Below are 21,703 nucleotides of genomic sequence, written 5' to 3' on the forward strand. Positions count from 1 at the left end.
GCCAAAATGGGAGAAGATTAATGAGAAGTGTTGGGAGGGAGTGAAGTGGGAAGGCAGCAGCCGATGCGGTAAATGTTGTAACTGGAAGAGCTGATGATGGCACTTCTCTCTGATCTAGGTTGACAGGCAGTGGGTGTTTTAAAACATCATAATTTCTTGCTGGCACTGCTCACAGTTACGAAAATGTAAATTGTCTGTATTTAAATGTATAAATTACCTCTGCTTGGGCTTTTCAAATTCGCTGCAACTGGGAAAATATAAGCCTTTTTTGTTGTATCAGTCATTAGGCTAAACTGTCACCAGCTTTAAAGAGAAGCAGAGATTTAGTGTAATGTATTATGTTTAGAACTTCCTAGTCAGTAGGTATGTTAAGGATACTTCAAGGCAGACAAAAATCTTCAGTAAAAGCATATGAAGGAGGGAACTGAGAGTGTGCCTGCTTAGTCCAAATAGATGCGTTTTTACTCACTTTGAGCAATGATGAAAACTAAAGTATCCTCCGAGAAAATAAATCAGTTTATTCTTTCTGAACATTACAATTTTATGCTCAGTCAAGAGCAAGGTATTTCTCACAAATCCTTCTTTCATACTTAAAGTGTTCATTCACAAAAAAAAAGAAAAAATTACTCTTTTCATTTCACCACTGCTGGAACACCTACCAAGCATAATTTTTGTAAGGCAGTGCTCATAAAAAGGAGGTCTGTAAAGCAAATTTCCACGCCAAGCATGGACGTTGTGTTGCTTGTGGCCCCCAAAATATAGACATACTCTAAAATTCCTAGTGTTCACTTTATTTGTGAAATAAAGAACACTAAACAAGTAATTTTTTGACAAAGTAAGCTTGATCATCGGAACTTCTGTTATTTTAAGAGAGAATTCTCTGTGCTTAGCATTTATTTTCATCTGAAGACAGAATGCAGCAAGTGCTGTAAATAATTTTTATGCTTCTTGCTAGTTGTGTACACTTGTCAAATACAGCAGCAGAACTTATTTGCTGACTTGACAGTTTGAAAAAAAAAAAGTTAATCTACTGAAATGTGGGCACATTGAAAGAATTGCTGCTGAGTGCTACAAATTAGCAGACTTCCAGTCTAATGTAAATTGATTTCCCTGTGCAAATGTACCTGTCAGTACACTCGAATAGCAAAGCAATGTTCATGAAAGAGCCCCGAGGATAAATACTTCAAAGTGCTGACATTGTGAAAGAAGTCAAATATCGTGTGTGTTTCCAAAGCATGGTAATAGGTTTTGTGTTCACACAAACCCCACAGCAATAAGTATATTTTTCCATTCTCAAACCCATAAGAATTAAGTATGAAAACACACCAAACCACACGCTTACTCATATGGTTCATAGAACATGTGATAGCTGCCTTTCTTCTTAATAGTAGGTGGCTCTGTAATGCTGAATATTTATCTGGTTTTCTTCAAACAGCAGGAATTTTTGAATGCTTACATCTTCGTCAGTAACGCTAAGAAAACTTAAGGGCTCAAACTGCATTTATTTCATCTGGGATTAGAACATAATTGTAACAGCCTCATTTTCACAATAATTAATTATCTTAATAGGTTAAACTTACATTTGAAACATCAGTATTTGAGCCTGAAGAAACTTCTCAGCAAAGGTATAAACGGGGACAGTCAAGTATGAACAATCTGGTTCGGCTTTTGTGGGGAGAAGATAGCATGGACCATCAACAGGCTCTGCAAGATGTGCCCCACATTGTTATGTTCCTCACACTTAAACTGGACTCTGAAACATCTAAGGATGAGGTATGTGGCCAACTAAACAAAACCAAAGATGAAAGGTAACAACTGACAACAGCAACTGCTACACCTTTTGATATTAAATAAAAATAAATCTTACTGATCGTTTTGAGTCATGAATAGTCCATAAAGTGTCCATTTTGACAGAAATAAGGCCTGAAATTCCGGGGTGGGTGGGAATTACCATCACTTCTGACAAACTCTGGATTTGAAATCTCTGGTGCTGAATATGTTTACATGAAAAGCCTCGAGGTGTTAACAGGCAAAGCAGAGATCAATTAAGGTCATGATTGCCTTTTAGATGCTCACTGAGCTGTTTTCAATACACCTCTCGAACTATGAAATCTGCCTAATCAAAAAAAATTTGCCCAGCAGGAGTTGTTGGCAGGCCACATACATAGTCTGCCTCGCTCCTCCTGTTTTGAAATGCTGATGTGCCTTTTTGTAGAGGACTTTGCTATGTTTACTGTTTGCAACCAACTGTGGATTTTCACTTGAGTGACGTTTTTGAGCTACTGGAGTTCTTTCCTTTGTCCTGTAAAGCTTCCTTTCACATCTCTTTCTTTTTCATGTTCTTCAGAAGAATGTTGCCAGTGTAGGTATAACCCATTGTAAGTTTTTGTGTAGATGGTGTTCGTGATGTAGCCATAGCTACAGATACTCCATTCAGAATGCAGGGACACAGAACAGCGGGGAGGGCTCAGTTTGGCTTCTTACCCCCTCTGAGAATGACAGATGGACAAAGCGGACTTTTTGGGAACAGACATTTGGAATAAAACTCTTCTCCCCTTCTGTCAGTTCAACTTAGATTTATCATACTGCACTAGTGATATTATCTGATACATTCTTTGATATGAAGACATCAAATGAAGGACAAGTTTTGCTAGTCCCCAGGGACTGGGGTGGCAGGAAGAGTGATGGAGTAGGGAGAAGAAAGAAGACGTTTTCTTTTCACTTCCCTGAAATTAATCCTTAAATCCAGTCAGTGTCCATCCCCTCTTTGAGATGTCTTTTTTTGTTAATACAGTTTTTCAAGAGATAGAAGTCTGTATTGCTCTTTTGGCGTTGTGTAATAGAGAAAACATGTTTCAACCACACATAATGGAGTTTAATTTGATTTTCGAGAGACAGGGCTGGGGAGGAGAACCCTAGAAAACTACATGATGTCATAAAAAGCTGTCATGGTATCATATAAAAACTGTTGTGAAGTTTGCAGAATCAAGTGGTTGAAAGCTAGGAAATGACAGATTTATGGGTACTTGTGCAACTTTAATTCAGCCCTTTCATACGTACACAGCATGATGTTGTCTTGAGTATTACATTTTTTCTGAAAGATGCCTGTCTTATGCAGAGGACAGGGCGGACAGATGATGGTGTATAATTAAAGCATATTAGGCAACCATAAATCTAGTACTTCCTAACTCTGGAGTACTTGATTTTACAATATAAATCATGCTCTTAATGTAGTATTTTTAAGGTAGCATATGCTTCGTTATATATAAGAGCAAGATACTACATTGTAAGCTTTGGTTTGCAGTTCTTTCCAATCCTGTTTAAGAGACTACATTTTTCATGGGAGGTACCTTCAGCAGAAGTAAGTTTACATGAGTGTTTGTCGTAATTACTACTTCTTTTTTTAATAGCTTTGCAAGGTCATTCTATGCCTTTCGCCACCTGGAGACTGCTTCCATTAAAATGTGATACTGTGGTATTTTTCTGCTTTGGTGTTTCCCTATAATAAAAATGAAAAGAGCTCATTTAACTGTGAATTAAATAAACCCAAGATGCCTTATGAAAGTGAACTTATGTTATTGCAAATAGTTGGGGTTTTTTTTTCAGTTGTTTGTAGTGCAAGACTGCTATGTTATGTGGCTAGAACAGCTATGGATGGTTGCTGTAAACCTAAAGACCAATGTTTTCTTGGCCACATGAACTTTATGAAATATTAAAAATACGTATTTCAGGGCCTCTGGCTCCTCTTTTGGTAGGTGATAGATATGCAAATGCCTAATTGCAATTCCTGCACTTAGGAGTAAATGCAGGAAGAGAAAGCAGGAGCCCTGCTTTCTTGCCCCATTATTGCTTTACACTCTCCCAAGAAACAGGATTAACCATGAATGTTGAGCGGAGGTAAAAGAGGGATTGTAATGCGCTTGTTCTCCCTTCATGCCATGGAACAATTGTTTCTTGAGAAGTCCTGGCAGCTAGGGAGCCCCAGATGGTCTCTAATGTTGAGAGATGCTTTGCTGGTGCAGTCAAGCTCTTTTTTTAACGTTTCTGAACAAAAGAATGCTGCCTTCTTCAAGGCAGTTGTCTTTAATTTTATCTGGTGAGTGGTAATAGACATTTATCCTGTAGATGTCCTGTTCCAGATTTAGTTTGCAAAAGTACTTCAAATTAGCAGTGAAGTTACTATACACCTATGCCATACTGCACAATAAAAATACAGTGATCCTTTACTAAGCTGCTTTACCCATGTCCAAGGGAGACATGGTATGTGGATCACATCCATGTAAGTAATGGCAACTAAAGCTAGTAACTAATTCTTCCACTTGTGAGCTTTTGGCACCTAAAAATAGAGTTAATGAGCTCTAAGAGTTGTGAGCGCTAACTATTCAACTGTAAAAGAAAGCAATATTAGAAATCATTTGGGATGTGGGGGTATCCCATTTGATAATGGTTTCAGTGAGTACAGCTATCCTGTATGTTTTAGTTCAAGGTAGGTATTACAGTTATAATGTATGTTGTTTGTACCAGCATACAAACTACACATCTTTATGTGTTTGAACTCATTTTGGTGATGCCATGTTTTAAAATGAATGATGTTCCTGTTCCTCCTACATGATAGTATTTTCTGGAAGCATGTGTTTAGCATACATGCAAAGTAGGTATTAGCGAATAGCTGTTAAGATAGCTTGGTTCATGCAGACGCTGACTTGTACTTCCTGTAGCTTTTCTCTCCGGTTTTATAATTTCTGAATTAATCTTTAAGAATACATAGTTGTCTTTCATCTACTGTTTCTTTTTTAATTGTACTTAACATGCAGTTTAAAGACTATTGTCAGTGAAGTGTGTTTGAAGATTATAGGTTTTTAGCTGGTTGGCACCATTTTGACACAGTTTCTTTTAGCCATTTCTTATGTTGTCAGGACTGCACTAACACATTTTTTTAAATGCTCTTTAGGCTCAGTTTGAGAAATGGATAAAATAAAAAAGATAAGCTGTTTGAAAAGTGATTAGTTTAGACAGTCCAGGTTTGAGTTTTTTGGATTGAAGGAGGGTTTATACTCTTGAAGAAATGAGCTACTTCTTATTTATTAGTTCCATTGTCATTGTCCTGTGAACTTTCGCCTTGCTTTGAAGACAGTTGATCTTGCATGGTGGTGTGTGCTGAACCTTGCTAACTCATTAATGTATATCTATGATACAGCGATGACCTTTTGTTACAGTTGTCTTTTCTTTCCCTGGGAAGTGAATTTTGTGTAAAGGCCCCAGCTCATAGTGAGGAGAAAGAAAGGCTCTTTCTAGCCCTTTGTAGTGCTGTAATTAGGAAATGGCAGGGTTTTTTCCATCTGAGAGATTCATTCAAGAAAAAAAAAATCCTTGTTACTAATGAGTATTTGAAAATAGAGCTAATTAAATTGGGTAAAAATGCAAAGTTTGCCAGGTCCTTCTGTAATTAAAACTTTATATTCTTTTAATCTTGATGAAGGAAAATTTTCTAACGGGTATTGGCACTGGCTGGATGTATGTGCTTAGTGACATAAATAGGAAAGTTAATCATGTCTGTGTTTCTTTTGTTTATGTAGAAAGGTATTTTACTGTACTGTGCACTGGATATGCTTAATACTGCATGCATTATTTCTGGCATGTCAGTTTGGCAGAAAGCAATAAATGTGGAGGAACATTTTGATTGTTTGGGGTTTTTTTAGTTTTGGGTTGGGTTCTTTTGGTGACTTTGGTTTTGTTTTGCTTAACTAACAGCTGACTTTCTTCACAGCAAGAAATCCTTTATCAGTACCCTGTATCAGAAGCATCCCAAAAACTGAAAAGTGTGAGAGGAATATTTCTCACACTGTCTGACATACTGGAAAGTGTTACTGGTACCCAGATTATCAGGTAAAAGTATTTGAAATGTAATGTGCTACTACTATTCTTATTTTATGCATATGTGCACAGAAAACCACACGTGGGTCATGCATCCAGTTCCAGACAAAAGAAGAGTGACTCTACCTGTTAGGCAGGAATATTGTTGGGCTGCTCAGCCAGCGTGTACGTTTAGGGGAATTTCTTTGTCATGGGTGGCAGTGACTAGGATTTTTAGTTCAGTGAAATTGGTTTTAGATCCTTCCTTAAATCTCTTAAAGCACCCTTATCTAAGCTGGGATTCTGTGGCACTGTAGTATGGAGGCTGGAAATTCTGCAACAGCTGCAATCTGATTTCTAAGAGTAAATTATCATTATTGTGTCTGAATATGTGTTATGTAACTTTTGGGGTGGGAATGTTTATTTCTTTGTAGTTATTTGCATTTTAAATATATCATTTGTTTTGTTTGGAAAGCACTTTTGGTAACATGAAGGAGAGAAATGTTTTGGTGACGTGCAGAAATACTAAGGTATTTCTTACCTAATGAAATAACACTATTGTTTTATTTAGCACCATCAATTTTACTGTATGAGTGAAGAAAGTTATTTATGGAGCCATATCCTAAAAATTAAGTTCCTGAATCTTCCAAGCTTAAGCTTGTTACACTTTTTTCACTTTGCAGCAGTGTTGTGTTGTTATTTAAAATTTCTAAGGTGATAGTAAGAAAGGTGGGGGTTTACTATAAATTTAGTGTTTGAGATATTTATAGACCTTGGTTTTAGCAGCAACCAGTACATTTAATGTGATAACCTGGTGCATAATGTATGATTTACTGCTAACTTGAACCTTGGGTCTAATTCTGTTTCATGTTCTAATTCACTCTGTGGTTCAAATGAAAGTTCTCTTGGTCTTTCTGCGATTGCTGTGCTTCGTGGAACAATTTTCTATACAAGGAGGTAGCATGAGAGTTCAAGCTTATGTTTATCACTCAGGTAATATGTTCAAATACCTCTTGGGCTTGTTTGCAAAATGTGGAGTCTTTTTAAATGATTTCGTAAGTGACTGCTATGTTCAGAACCTTCATTAGTACCTCTGGTTACCTCACTGTGATCTGAAATGACATTAGTTTTGTAAGTTGATTGTGTTAAAAGCTAGGCAGGAAGCCCTTTAAAGAGCATCTGAGTGATTCAGAAGATGACTATGGCGCTTCAGTAACGGTAGTTCACTTGAAAACTTTGTTAATACTGGTGTGATCTGTTTGGAACTGAAACCAGAGAGACTTCAAGTTCTTTAGTAACATCATTACCTAGCCCAGTTGTATGCATGTGATTATAGATAAGCATTAGGTCTACATATAAAATGCATATAAAACATTCTGGCTTATAAAGGTTATGTTTTGTAGTTTCATAGTGTTAACAGAAGTACTTCTGGTTTAATTTTTCTAGTTCCTCCCTTTTCTTATGCGAAAAACTGGTTCAGGTTGTTTACTGGAAAGAAGCTGACAAGTTGCTTGTAATTGGTCTTCCTGAAGAAAAGTGAGTTTCAAATAAGCTGCTTTGTTTTCCTTTTAATTTCATTTCCTATTGTGTATCTTCAAATTGTACTCTTCTATCAAAAAAGCAAGAAAGGGAGAGCTTACTATGTACTCTTTTTACTATAACTATTCTCGTGATTCCACTTTTTTGATTTACCTTATTCACATCTTTTATATACTCACTGTTACAGTTTCTTTTTCATTTCATCTAGAAGGAAAAAGGTTTCATTAGATCTCAGAAGTAGGTGTAGTTTAGAAAACAGTGATTGTCAGTGTTTGGTAAAGTCAAGTCTTGATTAGACACTACTGAATAACAGCAGTAATATTATATATTTATGTGTTCTAGGACTTCTGTTCCCCTCCCAGCTTTCCTACCATCTGTGTCATTATGGGCAAGTCACTCAAAGGAAATCTCTCACCGAATCTAATGAAGAATTTTTTGTTTGCACTACATTATTAGTTAATAATAGAGCTCTTCAGGAGATGCCTACGCTTATTCATAGTAAAGATATTATAAACTTAGCTGTACATTTGAATTTTTTTTAGTGTGCCTCTTGCTCAGCTGAGGAACATGATTGAAGATGTTGTCAAGACCTTGAAATTCATGTACGGTTCTTTAGACAAGTGAGTTCTTTCAAAAGTGTTTTCAGTTACTAATTTCTCATTGATGCTCATTGAAGACAGCTAGTAGTGGTAACATTTACATGGAATTTCTTTGCGTGTTCCTTTACACTTGCACAAAATCCAGGATTCTATTTTCCTTGCCTTTTTGTTTCAGTCTTAACACACATTAAGACACTTTTTTAAACAGTCTGTTGATTCAGAAAGTTTTGTCCTTGATTAGTTTAAATCATTCACATAATCGAAGTCACTGGATGTCAGCAACACTCTGCAAATGTTACCCTTTGTGTTAAAGCACTGTTTGTAAAACACAGGTATGAATCAGTGGTTTGTTTTTAATAAAGTAAATGCACCAAGCTTCACAACCTCATTTGGCAGAGTGACTTGTCTGTCTCTGCATTTGGATAACACACAGAAAATGTTCAGTCTGATTGTAACCTAATGGCCAAAGTAGGCTATTCACATGCTTGCATTAACGTGTGTGTGCCACAGAGAAAGAAAAAGTATAATTTCCAAAAGGATGAAACTGATCATTGTTGTATCTTAAGTTGCTCTAAGATACCTGCTATTATACTATGCTGCTTTAGCTTTTCCTTTGTTTGTAGGTAATGCCTGGATTAGCCTACTGGTTCTTTTCATGTTTAAAATGACTGTTTAAAAAAAAACCCAAATCCAAATGTAGTATCGTGCTGTAAAGAGCTGCTTTATGCACAGCAGGTTACATAGACAAGCTACAAGTTTCTCTGTTATTCTAACTTGGAGTTCATGTTTGTTCAGTGCTTTTTGCCAGGTGGAAAATGTTTCTCGCCTGGATCATTTTTTCAACCTGTTCTTCCAGAGGGCGCTTCAGCCTGCAAGACTCAAGTCAAATGCCAGCCCCAGCACTCAACACTATGATACTTGCAGTGCATTATTCTTAAACAGTCTCCCAGGCTTGCGCTGGCTGACGTTGCCTCAGGAAGTCAAGGTAATGTGTTTTTTCACAGCTTTCTAGAAAAACTTGTATATGAGAGGCCAGAAAATTGATGCAGGTATCTTCTGCTGTTTGCGTGTAACTTACTGAAGCCCTTTGCCTATCCCAGACCACCCTTCTTCCTATAGGATCCTTTATTTCAGTTTGAAATTACACAGTCATTCTCACAAGAAGCAGATTGCTCTCATGAGCATAGCTTGGTGACTGGTTACCTAGGAAGAGAACACGATGACAAAAAAAATATGTAAAATATATATACACACACACCTTCTACCAACCAGCATATGCCATAGGGAAAGCAGGCCCTGGCATGTGGCTTTATGTTCAATTTTGACCATCTATGGTTTTATCCAGTTAGAAAATATTACTCCAGAAGCCCTTGTGTAACTTATAATTTAAATGGCTGTTACAGAATCAGAATAAATATCCACACATCATTTGTTTGACACTGTAAGAGGTACAGCTTTTCAAGTCAATGGAAGAAAGATTCAATGCATTTTCATCTTCCATCCTCTTGAATGTTAGTGAATTTCGGATTCATTTTTGCCTTTGTGATTTTAAAGTATTTTCAACTCTACAACTAGGAAGTTATTTTCCATATCACGTGAAGAGTTCTTTGCATATTGTATTTGAGTCAATACATGTATAGCAGTTTTTAAAAAAATTCATAGGGAAAAAAAATCACTAAGATGGAATGATGTTTAGAATATATTAGTCTTGTCATAGTGGAGTTTGGTTTTTAATGAGTATTTCCCATGGTGTAATGCAAATTAAACAGCTGGGAAATTTTAAACACAACAGTTTTCCTTCGTGGATAGACCCAAACAATTTGTAAGTTTGTAGATAGCATAGTTAAGGCTAGCTGTAAGTATTAGGCAATGATTCTAATCTGAGCTGACAATAACCTCCGTTATCCAAGCTTATTTCATCAGCAACAACAAAAGAAATTAACACTAAACCAACTGAAAGTAAAGAGGCTGTATGGTGGAAAATTGAAAGTGCTTTTCAGAATGGGTCTGCAAAAGGACAGACTTTGGATGCTAAAAATTACCTTCTGCAGTGGCCTGTTCTTTAACTGGTAGGGTCTTTATTTGAGGATATTAACTAGGACTTTCCTAGTTTTCTGTTTTTTCCATTTAATAAGGCATTGCGTACAAATTTCACAAGTGTGTTTGGAGGGGAAGGGATGAAGTGGTTTCAACTCTATTGTTGTCAGGATTTGCAGAGTTATTTCAGGTTTGCTAATGTTCAGTAATGTAAGTTGCCATGGACGTTACAGCACTGACAAATGCAGAGCTTGCTTGTTACCAAACACGTTTCTGTCTGCTGGTGTAGTCTTCTCTCTCTTTTCTCCAACATGTGGATTGTCTTCTCCTTTGCCTTGAGCAGCACACTGCTAATGATTTAGTTCTTTCTACCTTGACCCATAGGATGCTTGAATGTGCTTGAGGCTGATATGTTTGCAACGATTTTAAACTTCCGCTTTTATAATATGTATGTATGAACACCCTATTAAATATGTACAGAAGTACCTACGAGTGTACCTACGAGTTCATTTCATGTCATAACTCCAGAGCTAAATCTGCTGTCCCAGTGACAAATGTAGAGGTATTCACATAGTCCTGTAACATGCCCGTCCACTCACTTGCAAAATCCTTACTCCGTAACCGAAATGTGTTATTTGCATATGAAGAGAACAAAATTTTTATGCAATGCATTGTAGAATGTGATCAGTCAGCAACCTAGTATACATTTGAAATGCAACTTAGTCCACCTCAAACCGCTGTCAGCATTTTTGTCCTAGGAAAAAATTGAGTTTTTTTCTTGCACTGTTTAGTGATCAATTTTATTTTCCTCTGTGCTTCCTTCTTTTTCAAGTTTCTATAGAAACACTCTACTACACTTTGTTCTCTAGTTTAGCTCACAGGTTGCTTCTCAAACAATGTAGTTGATACTTATGATACAGGTATTGCTTTCCAAAATTGTCTGAGATCACCCCCTTTTTTCAGAAAAATTTGTTGTTGCAGAAGATGAAATTTCCAGTTAAGTTTTAGTGAAGATCCTTATATTCTCTAAGGAATATAAAACTAAAAGTGTCAGTTCTTTGGGCAGAAGGCCATTTATATTTTAACTGACGAAAAGTTGAGACTGGTTAGCTGTCAACTGCCAACAGCCTCTCGGACATTTCTCCGTTTGAAAACTGGCTGTATTTCAATTAGAGGCACACTGTTAATACATCCCAAGAAGTCTGTAATGATGGATTTTAGGTTCTTTTCACTAAGAAACACATTTATGTCAGGAACTTCTTTCAGTGCCTAGTACCATGTTCTTTAAAGTAAAGTATTTTTAGTAAAACGTATATTAACCAACAGCTCTTGTAGTCAGAGAAATAAGCCAGTTCAAAGCATTTTCAGTAGAACAAAGATAATGTGTGAGAAAGTTTGGTGATTTCCATAGAGACAAAAACTACATCCATTTGAAAAAGATTTTTCTAATAACTCAGTTGGCTACAATAGCTTGCCAGATTTCAGAGCTTTCTCTAGCCCTCATGTTTTAAAGCACTCTGAAAGTAAGAGTGACATCTCCTTTATACTGAACCATGGGTTCAGCAGGCACACAAGCAGAGAAATGTTACAGCTTCAAGAGGGAAACACACAGGCATTAAGAAGGATTTTTCCTTAATCTGATGAATTGAGGTGTTCCTGATACTGGATATTATTACTGAAAAGTGTGTGCAAATTTTCATCCATTCACTTTGTACTCATGAATCATCATCTTCCGAGACTAGCAGGATGGTGCACACCATGCTGTTATTGTAAGCTCATGTGTGGGAAATCTCTACTAAAATTCACTGCTTAAAATATTTCAGATGGAGATTGACACAGCACTGAGTGACCTGGAAGCAGCTGACTTTGCAGAGCTGGTAAACATTTTATTTTTGTTGTTTGTATTGTACAGGATCTCTTTGCCTTGGTGTCATGTTCAGTAGTTTAAAGAAGTACCAATTCCAAATTAATCCACTCTTCTTAATCAAATCTGAGCTTTCTGGAACTTACATTCCAGAATAATTATTCTAAATTTATATTCTTCATTGGCATGTTAGAATTGAGCATAGGGATAATTTGTTTGATCACATATATAGCATAACAATTTGGGACACATACATTCTTAATTACAAAAAGTTACTTAATGACTCTTAAAACCTAAAATACAAGGTAGGCAGACATACAGTCCGTCTTGCAAAAGAAATGAAAAAAATAACTAAATCCACTGTACTAAACAACTTGGATGATTATTTACAGAAAGGAGTGTTCGTAAGTTGTAGTTCATGGGACAGAAATTGATTGCACCCACTTGATGTAAAATACACTATATCCACCTAACAGTAGTTTACTAATCTGAGAGTACTGGACATCTAGATTAAAAGATCCAAGGAATGGGTTTATTTGGGGTAAAATATCAAATACTGGGGGGGGGGGGGGGGGGAATGCTTTGACTTCGAAATTTTACTCTAGGAGGGCCTCTGGTGTTGATAGTTATGTTTCAGCTGTTTTGCTGTTAAGAACTCAGAAATAGCATATCCTAACAAAAATTGCTTATGGACAGATTAGAACTAAATAGGAAATCTGTTATTTTTGAGCTGGAAATTTTTAGAGAAAATAGTAGTGACATGAAAATTGACAATGGAAGGTAAAAACTTAGTAATTCACTGAACCGTTCAGTATTAACTGTTGCACTGATAAGGGGAGGTCAAAAATGAAAGTATTACATGAGATACTGGTTACAATTGACTGGAATTAGGTGACTTGCATTTGGTAACTAAAGCAAAAATTCTGAATTAAAAATGATCCTGTGCTTTTTTCCCCCCAGTCTGAAGATTATTACGACATGAGAAGATTATATATGATTATGGGCTCTTGTCTTTTCTACAAGGTAATATTAGTGATTAAGGCCTAACGATCTAGAAAATGCGTCTGGAAATCTAGGCCAGTCATGGAGTAGCTCTTTCAAGAACCTCACAAATATGAAAAAAATGTATGATGGCTTTAAATATGTATTTCTAGTAAGAGACCTACAACTCAAACACCGTAACAGACAAAAATCAGTGTCAGGAAGTGGTAGGTGCTATATGATAAGTAACAACAAAATGCTTGTTTGAAACTGTCTCATGGGAATTTTGCAGGGTGTGATTCAAGGACAGACAGTAGTAAGAAAGTAGCAAGAGTCAATTCAAGGGAGACTGTATGAGATCCTAATAGGAATCTTTTGGTTCATTGCCATTTTTTTAATAAAGGTAACAGGTGATTGATCCTTAATCTGTCTTTAAATCAGAGACTTGAGGAATTGTATTGACAGCTTTTTTCACCTGGGCCTCATTTGTAAATCTATGTATCATTATTAAATATAGACAGTATATTTAACAGTATGAATAGGAAGGTAACAACCTTTCCTTTAAGAAAATTACATTTTAAGGATTTTATCATGCCGTTGCTCTTTATGCTGGCAGTGTTATGGGACTAAATAGTTGGCACAGATGGAACTGCTCAGTACCTACCATGCCAGCTTTTTAACCATAACACCCTTAGTGCTAGAAATGGTTTTGTACTATATATCTTCTTCGGAAATTTTATTAATTCCAGTGACAGCTTAGTATTTTTGGAGAGAGAATGAAAGAATTAAAGCACCTTAACTCTGTAGCTGTTTTGCAAGTTGTTAAAGCTAGCGTTTCGCAGCTTGCCTTTGATAACTTGCATATATGCTGATGTTTTCTTTCTTTGTATTTCAGTATCCCGATTCTTCAGATGTGGTTCAAAAGCTTAGTGTTATCTGTTGTACAAGGGTACATCAAAAACACAGTCTCTGCGAGAAAGTTTACAGTCTCAATGCATGTGGAGTGTGGATATCTCTATGCGAAAAGCATTCTTAAGTGATAAGTGGTGATGCTGTATTTCTTACTGAATACACTTCCTTTTCTGTGTTCAATTAAGGGTTACTTGATTGGGAATCACTTGCCAAAGGAAGATCTTACTGACATAGGCTTATATTGTCGGCACTATTGTCTGTTACCCTTGGCAGCAGAACAGAAGATCAGTCAGTTAGTTGTATGGCGGGAAGTATTTCCACATCATCATATCCAGCCATGTGAAGTTTCTGCTATTACAGGATACAGGGAGCCTGAAGCAAGATACTTTTTACTGATAGTTGGCTTGGTAAGTTAACATCTGCAGTGTGTCTCTTCTCCAGTGCTCTGTTTGGCTGTTGTGTGTTGTCTGTTGTTCAGTAACATCAACACTTCCATGCATTTTATTAGGTAATTTTACAAAATATTTCTATTGTAGCTGTCTTGTGGGATAGAACCTCTCAGAAAGTAGCACTATTTCTATATTTGTAAAACTTGCAAGTTTGAGTATAAATTCTCCAAAGGCTAAGTATAAATCAAATACTAATATTGCTACTTCCATATTTACAGAGATACTTTATGCTGTGTGTCCTGCTAGAGGCAGGAGGCTGTGCTTCAAAAGCAATTGGGAATCCAGGACCAGACTGTGTATACGTAGATCAGGTCAAAGCCACTATACTTCAACTGGAAGGAATAGATGCCAGCATAGAGGAAAGGCTAGATTCTCCTTCCATCCCACCTTTATCTTGTGCTGACTGGTTCCTTCCTGCGACACGTGACAAGTCTGAGAGCTTGACCACCTCACCCATGCTTAGCAAGCTACAAAATACTCTGAAATCAGGAACCACTCCAGCAAGCAAAAGGACCCTGTTTGGTGACTCATCTTTAATGACACGTAAGCCAAGCCCTACGAGGAGCAGTGGAGGACCTGACCAGGGTAATGAAGGTCCTGCGGAAGATGAAAGCAGTAATCTGCAATCTGCAGCAGATCAGGTCTGAGAACAAAGACAAAGAGCATCCATAAGGTTCTGGTGGGCTTGGGGGAGGTCGCAGTTGTTTTGAAAACTCACTCAAGTAACTCTTAAGACTAAATTGAAGAATTCAGTAGGAAATACTTCTGTTGCTTTGGGAAGCTTTGGGTCAGCCTCAAAGCCATCATAGTTTTTTATTTTATCATTGCTTGTAAAGTTGTTTTTTGGTTTTTTTCCACAAGTCAAAGTGGCCATAGTTGCATTGGAAGCAGCAGAAATGATTGGGGAATACCCCAAAAATAATAATAGTGTTAATAATTAGTTACCAGAACAAATTGCTGCACAGTTGTACATGCTTCTAACCCATTAGTCTAAAATAGACTGCAAAATACACTTACATAAATTAACTGTTTAGGCCTTTAAAAAAGAAAATGCTGTTATTTTTTTTTCGGAGCAGGTGATTTGTTTGTTTGATTCTGTTCTTCTGTTTGCTGCTTTTTCTCTCTTAGTTCATCTCTATGCTTGTTTTTCAGGCCACTAAAAAAAAACATACCCTACCAAATCCATTTAATTTAGGAAGCCTCAAAAAGAACCTTTCAGAGAAAGATACAGAACTTCTTAATGCTGTCAAGTAAGAAATGATTTTTTTAATAATTTCACTTTTAAGGTCAGACTTGGATCTGTTTTAAATATGCACAGATCACTGAAATTCCTGCGTCATTTTATTCTAACCAAAAGTTTGCTATGCAAGGATTCTCAAAAGTGAAGCTCTTAAATGGAGAGCTTAATTAGAAAAGAGCACTATTTTTCAAGAATATGTCAGTAGAATGTATGTACTTGTCTATATATAGTGACCTTGGAAGTTCAAATGTAAGAGTTTTTTGGACCATACATGCACCTTGTTGCCTCCCTGGTATCTCTAGATAGTTACACATAGGACAAAGAAGCCGTGATCTTCCGAGGTCTCACCTGTTGCTTGTGACAGCACAGTCTGCTCTGGAGTTTTGTTTGAGCTCTAAAGAAAGGTCTGCTTCCCTCCCCCACCCCCCCAAAAAACAGCTATTATTTCTCCTTTGTTTTTGGTGAGAATTTTTGAGAACACACATGCAATACATACCTTGTACCACAGTTTTTTGCTTTATTTTTAAATTCAGTATTACCAGTCCAGATTACCAGGACTTCCTTCATGTAGAAATAAGCACCTTTTGAATGCCTGTTTCCATTTTTGTACTGTACTGCAGTTACCAGAAAAACAATTCTGTCTTAAGAAACAAAAGTATATTTTGTTTAACTGAAATTTCTTTCAAAAATATTTTATTATTAAATGAATACTCCTATTTGTTTTTATGTTTAATTTTAAGGTTGACATCTGGTCCTGAGGATACCCTCTTCCACTATCTCTCCTTGGAAACGATGCAAGGAATCTTTATCACTCCAACTCACAAAGAAGTAGCACGGCTAGGTGGCTCCATCCACCCTCAGTTAATTGAGAATTTCTATCGTTGCTGTCTTTCAATTCGAGACATTTTTCAGCAGTCCATGAGGAAAGAAGTATGGAGGCTTTGTTTTCTGGTTTTCTATTTATAATCTCAACACAGTATTTCAACATTGTTTTCACTTCATTATTTAAGTAGCTCACTAACAGGTGTATTTGCATGTATGTGGTTGTTTTAAAAGCTCCTGATATTTTTAATTATGGGCAGGTTCTTTCTCTGACCATCCAGCCAAGTTTGCATGCAATTATGGAACTCTTTCCCACTAAAGATGCCGTCAAAATAAGTAGTCCATGTCTCCAGTATAGTATTTTCTTACTCAGTATCATATCAGGACTCTTGTTTGTAACTTAGCTAAAAGTTTCACACTCTGATTTCAAGAACTGTAAGTAGCAAAAGAGGGGTTTTATCCATTTTAACGCTGGGAGAGGATTTCAGATTGACAGCGAAAGGAAATTTAGGCCCTCTTTTTTCACAGAAAACGTTTAATGTGAGCGGTGATAGTGCAGCCTTCCCTCACTGTGCTGTCAGTGTCTGAACAGTGACCGCAAGAGGGCTTCTGACCATGAGATGGTCGGTCATTCTTGGTTTCTCTGGTCTCTAATACTACTCAAGATTGCTTACAGGTTCACCATCCACTAACGTCTGTAATCCTTTGTTCATGGGGATATCAGTCTAAGTCTGGCTATAATGACTGATTCCTCTTAATTATGCTGCCAGATCGCTTGGATTTTAGATTAGGTGGGATGTCAGAATAGGTGAGGCTATTTCCCTTTCTGAAGATACCAGTCCAAGACTTTGCTCTTGGCTTGGGCTGAAGTCTGATCCCAGCTGCCAGAGCTTCATGTGGGTACTTAGATTAGACTTAAAAATGGACAGATCTCATGTCAACACCTGTATTGCTTTGTGTTTGACTTTGCTCCCAATGATCCGTCTAGAGTAAGGTGGTAGTAGTAATGCAGAAATCTAAACAATGGGTATAAGAATCCGTTTATGAGATACTCCCTTCAGCTCAAACACTTTGTGTTCAATGTACACTGTTTTGCTGAAAGTCTGTTTTGTTAATTGCACAGTTAATTTTTACTGACATCAGCCAAATCAGGATAACATTTTGTCCCTGCAAACTTTGTGTCCTGTTTAGTTGTTTTAGAAAAGAGAAATAATTAACTACAAACCTAAATGGAATACTGTTTATCAGTTGGAATAATTGCTTATCAGTTGTAATTTTAGTGATAATCCAAGCAAACTAAACGAGAAATGGGAAGTAATAGTACAAACTGAATGAACATCCTTTGCAAATAGCAGTATATTTTTTTTCTTAATGTTTTCTTGAAGTTACAAAAAAAGTTTCTTCTCATTAGACTGACGTGCCTTGTAAATTATCTAGGAATTTTTAACTGTTAGAAAAATAGGGAATTTGGTGAATTGTTTTGTTAACTTCTTACAACCCTGGGGTTTGGCTGAGAACTTTGGCACTGAGCCATTATTTTGGGCACTTTTCTTGGATGATGTAGAAAAGCAAAAGCAAGCAGTGAAAATACACAAATACTTCTTACCATCAAAGTGCTTTGGTTGTAACTGTTAGATAGACAGTTTACAGTTCAAACCAAAAAATCTGAAGAAAGAAATCATTCAACTATTAAGTATAGATCATAAAAAGTGAAAAACTCACGCTTGAAAGTCAAAACTTCTGTTTTGGCCACAGCTATCTCAGCACATGTTTTCCTGGCTGCTTAAGAAGTGAGTACAGTGGGCAGCAGCTGGGTTCATTTTGCTCTGAAAATCAGAAAATCACCACACGATGAACATGTGTTGCAGAACAAAGTTTTTCTTTTTGAGAAACTTGGGGCAGTTTTTGCAGGTTGGCTCTAACAATACTGAAATTGGCAGGTTGCATGAGGACAATGTGAAAGAATCAATAGAAGTTTTCCTTGTTCATAGTGCACAACAAGAAGGTCAAATATATAAATGTACGATTATACTGCTTATTCTTTGACATCAGCTAAATATTGTTATAGTTTAGGATTTGTAAAATTCTGCCAATAATGCAAAATTATTGTAAACTGATCAATAATTTGCTTTGCATCACTTTCTGAGATCTGAAGATTCATGATTTAACTTTTAAATGTGTACAGAAATTTTGAATAAATTTTAAATTGAGCAAAAACAAGCTCTGTAGTCTTAAACCCTAAAAATACGTTGTTATAGGTATTAAGAATCCCTGGCCTCATTTCCTTTATCATCACCTTAGTATTTTCTTACTCCTAAATAAAATCAGAAGAAAAGAAGTTTTAATGTGTATGAAAGTATAGACCCTCGTAGTCCTGTCAGATATCCCCTCTTAATATATAATTTTTCTTGAGTATTTTCAGTATGAATAGCATAATATTAAGATGTGCTAAAACATAAACAAATGTAAGCTTGGAAACTGCATGGCAACAGCCCCATGGTTTTGGTGGTGAAGATTATCAGACTGAGTACTAAGATATTCCCGAAGTCTTTTTCAGTAGCACTATCGGCAAGAACAGGGTTTGAAACCATTTTACTTACTAAGGAAAGATACAGGAAGGCTTAAGTTGTCTATCTTGAAATTTCTTCCACTCTACGAACTAACAGTCATTTAGAATATACTTTATGAATTCAATCCAAAGCATGTTTAGAGAAATACAGGAAAAGATATTTTCTCAGGGGAATATTAGTCATTTTGTTTCTCAAATGCTGAGGTGCATGTCACTACTTCTTCTACCATTTTTGAGAAATTAATATAGTTGTGATGTTTCTACTGTCTTTTCCAGATCTTCCTGGGTGGTTTTGTGGGTTTTTTTGGGGTTTTGTGGTTTTTTTTTCTCAAGAAAAACCCTTTCACCCTTTCTTTCACCTTTGAAGCAACTGTTTGGAACACACGTTTCATTGGCAGACCCAGAGATGCCCTGGTTTAGCAACTCTCTTAAGACAGATTTGTTTCAAAGGGATTTCCACTCCTGTTCCCATAATCTCATCCTACTTCTCATGCTTCAAAAAAGATATAAAGCTTGTTTTTTCATTATTACATAGACATTTACAAAACAGTAATAAACTTCCCTCGATTTAAGTGGGAGAAGAGTTAAACTAGTGACAAGTGTTTTCAGAATTCCTTCTCTGTTTATCTCCATGTTCATTCTGGTCTTTTTTCCCTTTCACCTTTCTGGTGAAAGACACCATGGCCCTATTGGATTCACAGGACTGTCAAGCACCAAGCCAGCACCAGAGAGTAAAATGATTTTTGTGCATGCAGTTTGATCCTCACCAAAGAGATACCAGGAGTTCAGTTAGAAACCACTTTTGCAAGGTTTATTCAAAAGCTTTGTACAAAATATAGTCCTAAAAACTCAAATGTCTTGAAACAAAAATGTCTTGATTTTCTATATGTCTTACACACTCATACCAAGTAAGAGGAAGAAAATGCTCTAAGCAAAGTGCTTCAACTATTTACAAAAAATTCCTGCCTGGCCAAGTTTATTCAGTAGACTTTTACTATCACAGTTCATAATTAGGGAGGCACACAGAGAAAAAAAAATAAGACCTTTAGCTGTTGTAACATACTGCTATAAAGAACCTGTATTATCTCAGATGTCTTATTAGAGAAATAGTGTTCAGAAAAAAAAAAAAAATGGGGGAGTATATGTTTACCTCCAATGTGTAACAATGGAAAAGCCTGTTAATGTCAAAGTAGCAAAACTGGAGGAAAGAATCATCTAAGCATGTTAGTTCTATCTTCTGAGTCTGGCTTTTTGACAGCAATATCATTCATCAGAGATGCCTGAAGAAATCACAGTTATATTTGCTAGTGTTTATGTAAAAATATTTCAATCTATGCTAGCATTTCTCAAATTGTTTTACAGAATAAACTAAAAGCAGGCAGTGGGATTTCAGAATTCAATAAGGCAGCTGAGGACCTCGATCTGATAACAGAACACGGACTTTTGTTTGAGTGCTCTCCTGAAAACTGGACTGATCAGAAGAAACCACCACCAACAATGAATTACTGGGTTGTGGGGTGAGTTTAAAGATAAATGAATCTTATTTTTCTCAGAGTTTTCAATTTTTAACATGCTGCTGTATTCTTTGAGAATTTAACTGCAGCACATGACAGAAATACTTGAGCTCAGTGAGGTGGCTTTCATTTGGGAAGTTGCATTGGTGTGGTGTTGCACCCGCTTTAAAGCATAGGTGTGTTAGTCAACTCAGGGGAGCACCACACCAGCATGTTAACATCACAGCTGGCAGCCTCTGTTGCACTGTGCTAATGCAGACCTGCGTGAGTGCTCTTATTACCCTCTTCAGACCCTTCCCTTGTGCTCCTCATGCACCTCCTCACCTCTGCATTCCCTGCAAGTCACTCCTACCTGTCTCACCTCCACACACATTGCTGATTCAGTGATACAAAGGAAGGTGGACAACTGTAGTGGCTAGTTGGTTGGTTTTTTTTTTTTCCATTGGGAAGATGAAACTAATCTACCAGTCTTGGAGATATTTTAGAAAGGGTGTTTTCAAAGTTCTGCCATTATCATTGTGATTCATGGTGTTCTTTAAACTTGATTTTAAGTGATATTTATTAATGCTGCATATAGTTATTGCTACATATCTAAGCCTTATTTGAACAGCATACTGCCCTAGGCATTAAATATTAAAAATAATACATTTTTGAAGCAATTAAAATCAGGTGTAATGAGAAAGTAGTATGTATCACTTCTTCGCAACTCAGAATGTATCAGAGCCAATAAGCCCTATTCTGTAGCCAGTGCTCTTTCCTCCATCTACCATATTTTGTGTTATCTATATTTTAGCTACAGTAAGTAGACCATCATATTAGGAGTGTCAGTCAACAGCATGCTTTCTTTTCTACATTTATCTTCTCTATTCGGTATTCCTACTAGATAAATAGAGAAAAAAATGCAAATGCCCAGTTAAATGGAAGTTGTGCTTTCACCATATGAAAAGAAATTCAGCATAGGCAAGGGCTGAAAGGAAGATAAATGATGACACTTGATTAATTCATTGGGTTATAATTTTCTACTAGTTCAACTGTTGCACAAATAGGAAAGTCAAAAAACAGCAAAATGTATTTCTGAATGTGGCCTAAGAACTTTTTTTCTGCTACAAGGTGAGGAAACATCATCCACAGGTAATTATATTGGCCAGGAATAAAAATGTAGAAATTCTTTGACAAGGCTTTTGTTCAACCTGTTTGCCTTCAAGTCAGATGTTTAAAAAGAAGAACAATTGTTTCCCAACGGGAATGTACAGAACTGCAGTTTGTGTTACCAACTTTCCTATTTTAGCTCTTCCCCTGAAAGAGCTTATTAGATTAACCTGTG

At 36.6% G+C, this 21,703-nt stretch overlaps 1 protein-coding gene across 3 annotated transcripts in view; it reads left to right on the top strand.

Annotated features, from left to right (window-relative positions):
- Positions 1-21,703, top strand: part of INTU (inturned planar cell polarity protein) — a 41,127-nt gene that overhangs the window by 18,187 nt on the left and 1,237 nt on the right. For 2 of the 3 annotated variants that reach the window (XM_065674403.1, XM_065674412.1), the window contains exons 4-15: positions 1,570-1,773; positions 5,768-5,886; positions 7,300-7,389; positions 7,935-8,012; positions 8,787-8,976; positions 11,852-11,905; positions 12,853-12,915; positions 13,971-14,192; positions 14,453-14,875; positions 15,387-15,484; positions 16,215-16,404; positions 20,228-20,382. In XM_065674403.1, coding sequence (XP_065530475.1) covers positions 1,570-1,773; positions 5,768-5,886; positions 7,300-7,389; positions 7,935-8,012; positions 8,787-8,976; positions 11,852-11,905; positions 12,853-12,915; positions 13,971-14,192; positions 14,453-14,875; positions 15,387-15,484; positions 16,215-16,404; positions 20,228-20,382 — 1,886 coding nt within the window. The remainder of the gene's footprint in view (positions 1-1,569; positions 1,774-5,767; positions 5,887-7,299; positions 7,390-7,934; positions 8,013-8,786; positions 8,977-11,851; positions 11,906-12,852; positions 12,916-13,970; positions 14,193-14,452; positions 14,876-15,386; positions 15,485-16,214; positions 16,405-20,227; positions 20,383-21,703) is intronic. The other variant, XM_065674421.1, reaches the window with a different exon arrangement.

Source organism: Lathamus discolor, chromosome 1 (genome assembly GCF_037157495.1).
Source record: "Lathamus discolor isolate bLatDis1 chromosome 1, bLatDis1.hap1, whole genome shotgun sequence".
NCBI classification, from domain to species: domain Eukaryota; kingdom Metazoa; phylum Chordata; class Aves; order Psittaciformes; family Psittacidae; genus Lathamus; species Lathamus discolor.